Below are 11,257 nucleotides of genomic sequence, written 5' to 3' on the forward strand. Positions count from 1 at the left end.
CCCACCCACCTACCTACCTATATTTTTTTTGAGGGAGAGTGTCTCTGTAACAGCCCTGGCTGTCCTGGAACTCCCTCTGTAGACCAGGCTCCCCTCAAACTCAGATCTGCTTGCTTCTGGAGTACTGGATTAAAGATGCGCACCACCACCACCCCACTCCTTACCATTTTAAAACAGGAGTTAATGGCATCTTGAGCCTGATATTACTAGAAATTTCAGGTGAACCAGGAGGATTATGAGTTTGAGACCAGTCGGGCATTCATAGTAAGTTCAAAGCCATCCTGTGATACATAGGAGGCTGTTCCCAAACAAAGAAAAAGGGCATTTTTTTTAAACCATCATTAAGTTATTGAGTTTCACAAGTAGAAATATACTGACATTCCTTTTTAAAAGATTGCTTTTTTTTTCTTCTTATTGTTTTCTTTAGTTTTTAGAATCAGTTTTTCTGTGTAGCACTAACTGTCCTGGACTTCACTCTTTAGCCAGGCTGAGTTTGGACTCAGATCCACCTGCCTCTGCCTCCCTAGTGCTAGGATTAAAGCATGTGCTATCCCTGCCCAACCTAAAGATTATTTTTATTTATGTGTCTATGTATATATACATGTGAATTTGAATGCCCGAAGAGGCCATAAAAAGGAATTTTCCAGAGCTAGAGTGGAGGAGGGTACTGGGAAATGAGCTTAGTCTTCTGCAAGTTCAGAAGACTATGGAGGTATTTCCAGCCCTGTTTTTTGTTTTTTTTTCTTGTTTTTTTTTTTTTATGCCTTCACATTTTTTTTAAATGACTTTACATTTATATGGGAATGGAAATGTCTTGATTTTTTTCACTGTGCGTACAGGTTTTATTCTCCAGATCTAGTAGCTACAGTATTATAGATTTTGTTACATTTTCTTTTTTGAAAAATATTTCATGCATGTTGTGTGTGTGTGCGCGCCTCCGTGTCTCTGTGTACATGGGAAGTCATTGCTATCAGTGGTTTCTCATGCTTGTTTTGAACTCTGGACTCCAGGCTTGCATAGTAAGTGATTTTTTTACCCACTGAGATCTATGCCGCCAGCTTGTTAGCAGTGTTTAATATCAAACTTTTAATTAAATATTTCTCATTACAGGATGAAAGCTCTTCCACTACTAATCTCTGTGTAGAAGATCTTCAGAAAAATAAGGATTCAAATAGTATAATTAAAGATAGATTGTCTCAAACGGTTAGGGAGAATTCTAAATCCTTTTTTGACCCAGTTCGGAAATGTAATGGACAGCCTGTACCTTTTCAACAACCAAAACACTTCACAGGAGGAGTGATGAGGTGGTACCAAGTAGAAGGCATGGAATGGCTCAGGGTAATGAATTGTTTCCTTTTTAAAAACAATTCTATTATTATTGTGTCTATGTGGGGGTTGGGGTGCGCACCACAACACATGTTGATATCAGAAAATGATTTTGTGGAGTCAGTGCTCTTCCATCTTTAGGTGGAGTTTCACAGTTGAGCTTAGGTCAGCAGACTTGCACAGCAAGCACTATTTGCTAAGTTATTTTGCCTTTCAGATTTTATTTATTATTTATCATTGATAATGTGTTTTCATGTTTTGGCTCATGTCTCTGTGCTGGGATTAAAGGCGTGTGCCTCTACTGCCTGGCTTTTCTCTAATTAGTAGATTATATACCACTACTCAAGTTGCTCTGTTAGTATAAAGGAAATATTTGTGTGTATTTTTTAAAAATTTATTGTATATACAATGTGGGAGTATGCATGTGTACCTTGTACTTGTCTATTGAACAGTGCAGAATCCTGAAGATTGCATTGGGTTCCTTGTGGCTGGAGTTACAGGTGGTAGGATCTGAACTCTGATCCTGTGGAAGAGAAGCAAATGGTCTTAACTGCGTAGTCATTTCTCCAGTCCTTTCTATGCATTTTCTGAGTGTTTTAACAGGAAAATGAACTTGTCAGATCTTCAACACTTTATGGCTTTGATAAAGGACTTCTGTTATAATTTATTTTATTATTTTGGCCTCATAGTTTTGATTGTTTTTAAATAGAATCCTTTGTTGATTTAGTAAATGTTTGTATTCGTATTTACATATAGTGTATTCTTTTGTCCAGATGCTTTGGGAAAATGGAATTAATGGCATTTTAGCAGATGAAATGGGTTTGGGAAAGACTGTTCAGTGCATTGCTACAATTGCATTGATGATTCAGAGGGGAGTACCTGGACCTTTTCTTGTTTGTGGCCCTTTGTCTACGCTTCCAAACTGGATGGCTGAATTCAAAAGATTTACCCCAGAAGTAAGATATATTTTCTTACATTAATATTATTGCATATATTTTTTTCTGTTTTGTTGCTTGAATTATAGATCACCCATAGTAACTTAATAGATTCCCATAAATATTGAATCTAATTTGACTTATTCAATTTGAACAGCCCTTTTCTTTGGTTTGTTTTGCTTAAAATGTCCTGGGATTATATTTGGGATTTCACAGATTTACTCATCTGAGACAGATCTACATAAAAGAATATTCTTTATTGTGTTTATTTTTCAGCTTGATTTGTTGAGACATGGTTTCAACTTTGTAGCCCAGCTGTTCTCAGAGGTTTAGCTCAATGATTTACTGCAGTCTTGCTTCCTCAGCCTCTTGACTGCTCAGCATATCATGTTTATTCTTTTTATTTGTTGTTTTTTTTCTTTTTCTTTATGGTTTTTCAAGACAGGGTTTCCCTGTGTAATAGCCCTAGCTGTGCTGTCCTGGAACTAGCTCTGTAAACCAGGCTGGCATCAAACTCACAGAGATCCACCTGCCTCTGCCTCCTGAGCGCTGGGAATAAAGGTGTGCCCTACTATTCCTTTTATTTTTAAAATTATTTTCAAATGTATACCACATGCGTGTCTTGTGCCAGTATAGGGCATCAAATCCCCTGGAACTGGAATTAAAGACGTGTGTGCCATAATGTGGGGATTGGGGATGGAAGCCATGTCCTGGAAGAGCAGCAAGTACTGTAACTGCTAAATTGTTTCTCCAGTTTCCTTATGTTTATTCTTCCAGGCATTTTTTTTTTTAACCCAAATGCATGTTATCTTCCCCACTCCCTCCAATGATATTCATTCTTGTATGTATCAGTTCCTTAAATAGTGAGTTCTGGATTGCAAAAGATTTGTTTTTGCACTTGTTTATAAGTGATTGTTTTTGTTTTTTTTTTTTTTTTTTTTTTTTGTTTTTTTTGTTTTTTGAGACGGATTCACTGTAGCTTTGGAGCCTGTCTTGGAAGTAACTAGCTCTTGTAGACCAGACTGACCTTGAACTCAGAGAGATCTGCCTGCCTCTGCCTCCCGAGTGCTGGGATTAACCACCAGCACCTAGCTTGTTTTTAAGCATAAGTACTGCATACACATGCTATCTTGTCTATGTCCTTGCCTTGAGAATACTTGAGAAGAATATGTTCCAGAATTGACTTACTCATCTGTCTCATAAACCGTTTTGTTTTTGTGGGTTTAGGGGTGCTTTTTTCCCCCATTTTCTCTTATGTTAGCCAAATGATTTATTAAGTTGACTTATTTTGTCATAGGGGAATAGAACTAAAATTATCTTCTAGAAAGTCATTTGTTCTTTATTTTTCAACTCATATTTTGTTCTGAATTAATATAATCTTATAGATTCCTACTATGTTGTATCATGGAACCCGGCAGGAACGTCGAAAATTGGTAAAGAATATCCACAAAAGACAAGGGACACTGCAGATTCATCCCGTGGTAATCACATCATTTGAAATAGCCATGAGAGACCAGAATGCTTTACAGGTACAGATAGATGGTTGTAGTTCATGACTCAGATTTTTAAATTCATGCTCTTGCCATCCATTAACACTTGTTTCATTGTGGTTGAAATAATGTACTTTGTATTTCCTTTAGAAGCTAGAGCCTTTATAGAAAGATTGTGTTGAAAGTGGTTGTCTGTTAGAATTAGAGACTTTTGACATTTTAAACTGGCCGTATTAAAGTATTACAATCAGCCATACATATATACATAAATCTGATCTGTAAATATGTTATAAATCAATTTGAGAACTAGTAGTTGTGATTTATTGGTTCAGTTTTATTCAACTATGACTATAAATCGTTATTTTTACATGTAGTTAATTGCTTTTTTCTCTCACTACTCCAGCTGAATTACATGTAGTTCTTACTGCTTTGTATTTCTCTGAGCCTGAGTGGGTTCCCTTAGCACTTTCTTTGCTTTTTTTTTTTTTTTTTTTTTTTAAAAGATGTGGCTTCTTCATGTCCCTAGCTGTTTTGAAAGTCACTGTACAGATGTATCTGGCCTCAAACGCAAAGATGAACTAACCTCTGCCTCCAGCATACTGAGATTAAAGGCATGTGCCACCACTGCCCAAATCCTTAGCTTTTTTTTTTTTACATGAAGCAAAGAAAGTAGCATAGATAGTGGCTAAAATATTACATCAAAACACACAGCTCATAGTGGAGTAGTAATAGCTAACACACCCACAGATAGTGTTTATCAAATGTTCTATTTTTGTGTGTGATATTGTTGAATGTGATTTGGCAGTAGCCATAGCTCTATAGTGTACTGTTAAAAATTAACAATAGCATCTGGTGTCATGATTGTAATCTCAGTACTCATAATGCAGAGGCAGGAGGATTACTTTGATTTGCGACTAGCCTGCATCACAGAGTTACACCCTATCTTCAAGGGGACACACACACACACACACACAAATTCTAAAAGCTATTTCTTTACAGTAAACATTTATATAAGAAACCAATGTTTGGGCCGGGCAATGGTGGCGCATGCCTTTAATCCCAGCACTCGGGAGGCAGAGGCAGGCGGATCTCTGAGTTCGAGACCAGCCTGGTGTACAGAGCTAGTTCCAGGACAGGCTCCAAAGCCACAGAGAAACCCTGACTCGAAAAAACCAAAAAAAAAAAAAGAAATCCCTGTGCTTGGCAAGTTCCAGGCTAGCACTTCATAGTGATAGCTCACTTCAAATAATATGGAGTGCTTGTAATTCTACATGAGAATTCTTCGACCTAAGTAACTACTATTGAGGTAACAGATATAATTTATACATAAATCAGACCATATATTCTCCTTTGTAACTTGATTCTTACTTAAATATGTAGCCTGAAGACTCATGATTTATATCTTCTTCACCTTGCCTATATTGACAGTGACGCTTCCTTGTGAGTTCCTATTGCTAGTTGTGAAAGTCTTTCCCACTGAGCCACTGATCTGTTGCTAAGGTTTTAGCTTTTGTTGGTAGTGTAACTGAGGTTGGTGTTGATGACTGCAAAGTTATCAGTGCTTACTTACTAGTAGGTTTCATCTCATTTCCCTTTTTGGTTTTTCTCTTGTCTTTCACTTATTTCATGTTTTGTGTTTTATGTTGCACTTTTAAATACAGGTTTTGTAGTGGGAGATTATTCAGATTATTTGGCTTTTTATGTTACCAGAAAAGTAAGCCCCTTTAGTTGTTATATTTAAAAAGTGGTAATACTTTTTTTTAAATTCTGTTGGGAATTAACTGTATAAAGTTTAAATGTATCTCATTTCATATTTTTTTATCCAAGTTGCTAATCTTTCTTGAAGACAAAAAAGTTTTTTTATTTGATGTGATGGGTGTTATGCCTGAATGGATGTGTACCTGGTGCCCTCTGAGGTCAGAAGAGATCATTGAATCTCCTGTTTTGGGTAACAGATGGTGAGCCTCAATGTGGGTGCACAACCCAAATCTTCTGGCAGAGTAAGAAGTGGTTTTCTTTTATGTTGTTATACTTGTTTTTCTTTCTTTTTCTATTTTTCGAGACAGGGTTTCTCTGTGTAGCTTTGGAGCCTGTCCTGGCACTCACTCTGTAGACCAGGCTGGTCTTGAACTCAGACCCACCTGCCTCTGCCTCTTGAGTGCTGATATTAAAGGCATGCATCACCACCGTCTGGCTTTTTTTTTTGGGGGGGGGGGTTCAAGACGATGTCTCTGTATATCCCTAGCTGTCCTGGAACTCACTCTGTAGACCAGGCTGGTCTTGAACTCACAGATCCTTATTTCTGTGCCTCCGGAAGGCTGGGATTAAAGGCAGGTGTGCTTCACCACCACCTGGCTGCAACAAGTGCTTTTAACCACTAAGCCATCTCTTAGTGGTTAAGAAAGAAACAAACAGAAAATAACAAAAAAAGATTATCAGTTTTATATGTAGGTCTCAAAATGAAAGTTTCAAAACTGCTTTGAGATTTTGGAGCAAGCTGGTCTGGTGTTTCACACCTTTAATACTAGCCATTCAGGAGGTATACACATACACAGGTGATCTCTGAGATCCAGACTAGCTAGGAATACATAGAGATATCCCAATTAAACAAAATAAATAAAAAGTAAAAAATAAGTAATGAAACCATATTCTGGAGTACATATAACTAATGATAGGTGTTTTTTCTTTCATTAATCTATTAATATTTTAATACCAGTTTTTCAGGACTCTAATGTCACATGGCAAAGCACCAAGGGGAAAGCTAAACATGATTTTGATTTCAGAATGAATAAAAATATTAACAAATGATATCAGGGGGTTTTCAGTGAAGGAACATAATTGGCACTGGGTTTACGAATTTAATTATTATCATTATGACAACAGGAGAAAAGAATAATCCCAATAGATAGTAAAATGACATTTGATGGAGTTCAATAAATGTCCCTTAAAAGAAGTCTTATGTTTAGAAGTGTTTTGAGAAAAAAATTATGAGATTAATTCTTAAAATTTCTTTCTTCAATTCATTTTCTAGCATTGCTATTGGAAATACTTAATAGTAGATGAAGGACACAGGATTAAGAATATGAAGTGCCGGCTAATCAGGGAGTTAAAACGGTTCAATGCTGATAACAAACTTCTTTTGACTGGTACTCCCTTGCAAAACAATTTATCAGAACTTTGGTCATTGCTAAACTTTTTGTTACCAGATGTATTTGATGACTTGAAAAGGTAAGTAAGGTAGTTACTTGTTTTCTGTTTTTTGTTTGTTTGGTTTTTGACCTTAAAAATCTGTGTTCTTAGCTGAAACTGATTCCTTTCTTTTTGGTAGCTGAATTTAAATGATATTTTAGCCAATTTGTATATATATGAATATATATTTGAATATATAAAGATTTAAAATATTCAGGTTGATTAAAGGGAAACAAATCCCTTAAGGGACTGCGAAGATGGCTGAGCAAGTGAAGGCCACTAAATCTGAAGGCCTGAATTCAGTTCTGAAAGCCCGTACCAGGCAGTCAGTGACTTTTGCATGTTTGCTTTTCTGTCTCCCTTCCTGTGTTGTGTAACATGTATACAACCCTTCCACAAATAAATAATTTTACAATACCTTAAAATGTTTTTCCTAATGAAAATAATAGTTAATCATGAGCTTTTTAATTCTAAAATGCTTTCATTTCATATGGATATTTTACAGGCTAGCTCAGTCAGATGAAGAGTTTAGATGTGTTCTTTATTTCATATAAGAAAGCCTGGTTAGAAGTTATTAAAAAATATGACTAGTTGGCACCAGAGAAAACTTTGAAATTCCCGGTTTCAACCTTTTTTTTTTTTTTTTTGGTTTTTCGAGACAGGGTTTCTCTGTGGTTTTGGAGCCTGTCCTGGAACTAGCTCTTGTAGACCAGGCTGGTCTCGAACTCCCAGAGATCCGCCTGCCTCTGCCTCCCGAGTCCTGGGATTAAAGGCGTGTGCCACCACCGCCCGGCTTCATCCTAATATTTTTGTTGGTATATTTGAAATTCAAATTATATTTTCCAAAAGTTTCCAGAGAATTATCTTCAGATTAGAAAAAGATTCTATTAGTAAGAAAAACCAATGTGAAATAAAGCAAAAAGATTGAGGACAAAATGTTGTAGGAAGCTGTTTGTTTGTTGGAAGCTGCTTGTTCTTGGCTGTCCAGACTCAAAATAATCACACAGAAACTGACTACCTCTACTCTGCCCTATCACAGGCCAATACATTTCTTTATTCATTCATCAATAAAAGCAACACACAACATACAAGAGACTTTCCACACCAGACAAAATAATTGAATTATATTTATGTTGGCATTAGTAAGGGAAGAAAGCTAATTGAATATGAGAAATCTGGTGTTTTATCTTGAGAATGCATTTTAAGTTTGATTGTTCAACTCTGACATAATGCCAGGCTCTTATTGTAACTATGCAAACATTTTTTTAAAGGATAAACTTAAGAGATCTATGAATTCGTTTCAAGATGCTAATTGAAAATCTTAATTTTAAAACCATACATCGAGTTGTCTATATTTGAGAATACGTGGTCTACTATATGAATATCTGCATTCTTTAAACTATTTCCTCCCTTCTTAACATGTGGAAGAACTAATCAATCCCCTTTTCAGCTTAATATTATAGTTATATTGAACTTAAAAACTTTGAACTACGTGTGGTAGTGCATTCCTGCTATCCCTTTGCTGAGGAAGGAGGATTGAGAGTTCAAAGCTGGCCTAAGCTATGCAGCCAAAACCCAAGGGCTTAGGATATAAGTTGTTGGTATGGAAAGTCCTCTGTTCCAGTCTTAGCATCACACCTACTCTTAACATGTATGTGTAACAACAGCCATATGTTAGATTTATACCTGTACAGAGATACCATTCAGATTGGTTTTCAAAAAGAGCATCATCACTTATATAACTATTCTTAAATGTTTTCATAAAATAAGTGCTTTGGATTGGAGATGTAGCTCAGTGAAAAAGTTCTGTTTAGCATATTTGAAGCCCTGGTTTCTATTCTTAGCAGGACAAAAGCAAATGAACAAGAAACTTTTCATTCTATAATTTGTATTTGACTTGTATATGATTATCTTTTTTAGAAAAAATGTCTTCTTTCAGATTTCAGAACAATTCTCATGGAATAAAGATTTTAATTGAATTTTAAAATTTGCCTTTAATACACAAGCCAATATGAAATTGATGCTGTGTATAGTGGCATATGCCCATAATATCAGCATTTGGAAGCTGGGTGTAGTGGTGAACACTTTTAATCCCAGCAATCAGGAGGCAGAAGCAGGTGGATCTCTATGAGTTTGAGGCCAGCTTAGTCTACAAAGTGAGGTCCAGGACAGCCAGGGCTGTTGTTACACAGAGAAACCCTATCTTGAAAAACCAAAAATAAAATAAATATCAACATTTGGGGACAGGGGAGTTAAAGAAGACCAGGAGGAGTTCATGGTCAAAATTGGCAAAATAGTGAATTTGATTTCAGCCTGGGCTAAATGAGACCCTGTATATCTCAAAACAAACAAACAAACACATACATACACACACAAACAAAACCAAAGGCAAAAAAACTATAAAATAAGAATTAATTAAAAATTTGGAACTATATATATATATAGGTATCATGTAAGTATAATTGAATTCATGTGTTAGGTTAACTTGTAATCATTTTTTTTTCTAGCTTTGAGTCTTGGTTTGACATCACTAGCCTTTCTGAAACTGCTGAAGATATTATAGCTAAAGAGCGAGAACAGAACGTTTTACATATGCTTCACCAGGTGCCGAACCTCCTTATTCTGCTCACGTCATACTAAAAATAAGTAATTCTAGGGTCTTAACCCCTGTAGTAGAGACTTGAATAATGAGACACCTTAAATTTAATTTCTTTCCCCTACTTTGACTTGTCATATTGATTTATGGCAGAAACTCAAATAATCAGCTAAATTTCGCTGTTTTCTTTTAAATATACATCTTCATTTACATTTTTTGGTTTGCCATTTTATTTATCAGCTAGACAATTAAAAACTTGTAGGTTCATGCAATATTTGCCAATAATGTTTATGTGGTTTACTTCCTTTCATCGTTATTGTCTAATCCACTTGTGTTTCATGCTTCCTGAAAGCCTTATTCCATTCTACCATCCATCATACCTATGTTTACTTTAGACAAACTTTCGAAGATCTCATAGGCTTTTGAAGCATTTTGATTGTGCTCTGACAATTTTATTCAATTTTTTAATTTTTCTATTTATGCTCATTAAAAAAAGGTGAAACAGTAGAAAATAAAAATAATCCTTTCCGGGGGCTGGAGAGATGACTCAGTGGTTAAGAGCATTGCCTGCTCTTCCATAGGTTCCTGAGTTCAATTCTCGGCAACCACATGGTGGCTCAACCATCTGTAATGAGGTCTGGTGCCCTCTTCTGGCCTGCAGACATACACACAGACAGAATATTGTATGCATAATAAATAAATAAATATTTTTTTTAAAAAAATCCTTTCCAAGTCCTCATCCTTACCTGTATGTTTATTGTGTTTGTTCTTCCATACCCCTGTCAACTGTATATGCATTTGTGTAGGTATATTTTGTGAATTAAACAGTTTTTCATTACAGAAGTTATTTTTACTATGCTTTAAAAGAGATTAAAGTTTTTCCTTTGTGAATATTTGGCACATTATATTTTATCTCTTACTGACTTTATTTAAAGACAGGATCTTGTTATGTAGCCCTGGCTGGCCTCACTATATAGACAGGGACTTAGTTTTGATGGATGTTACATGAGTTTTTCTTGTTTTTTTCTTGAGTGTTGGGCAGACACATTGGATTTTAATTGTGCTTTAATATCAGGTTGCCCTGCCCCTCTATAATTATATATAGTTTTTATATCAATATTTTTCCTGTATTAAAAATTAGCTTAAAATATCTGTTCTTAAATCTCTTCCTGTTTCCTGTTTTCATAGAAGAGATTTCTGGGTTAAAGGGCTTGTCTTTACAAACAAACTCTTTGGTCTAAATTTTATATCACCTGTTGCCTTTATTTTGGTAGTGTGTCCCAGACAAGCGTTCAACCATTGAGCCATTTCCCCACCATATTACATAGGCTCTGTAAAAACAGGCAGTCGTTCTCCAGGAAGAATTTATATATCTGCCAAAATTAAATTGAAAAAATTGATTTAAATTAAATTAGTTGGTTTTGTTTATATAAACCTGGGATTAATCTCATTACTATACCAAAGATACTCAAATGTCTGGATTTCTTATAGTTATTTTGTGAATTATATGTTTTAAAACCCATTTCTCAACAATGGTTTCTAATGTATGCTACAAGTAACTTACTGGCATATATGTTTTTTTTAATATTTATTTATTTATTTATTTATTTATTTATTATTTATTTATACAATATTCTATCTGTGTGTATGCCTGCAGGCCAGAAGAGGGCACCAGACCTCATTACAGATGGTTGTGAGCCACCATGTGGTTGCTGGGAATT

General features: G+C 35.5%; 1 protein-coding gene across 1 annotated transcript in view; it reads left to right on the forward strand.

Moving 5' to 3' along the window:
• Hells (helicase, lymphoid specific) overlaps positions 1 to 11,257 on the forward strand; it is a 26,186-nt gene that overhangs the window by 1,852 nt on the left and 13,077 nt on the right. Inside the window, exons 4-8 of the mRNA XM_026781447.1 lie at positions 1,111 to 1,338; positions 2,100 to 2,282; positions 3,647 to 3,790; positions 6,783 to 6,979; positions 9,448 to 9,544. Coding sequence (XP_026637248.1) covers positions 1,111 to 1,338; positions 2,100 to 2,282; positions 3,647 to 3,790; positions 6,783 to 6,979; positions 9,448 to 9,544 — 849 coding nt within the window. The remainder of the gene's footprint in view (positions 1 to 1,110; positions 1,339 to 2,099; positions 2,283 to 3,646; positions 3,791 to 6,782; positions 6,980 to 9,447; positions 9,545 to 11,257) is intronic.

This window comes from Microtus ochrogaster, chromosome 8 (assembly GCF_000317375.1).
Source record: "Microtus ochrogaster isolate Prairie Vole_2 chromosome 8, MicOch1.0, whole genome shotgun sequence".
In the NCBI taxonomy this organism is placed as follows: domain Eukaryota; kingdom Metazoa; phylum Chordata; class Mammalia; order Rodentia; family Cricetidae; genus Microtus; species Microtus ochrogaster.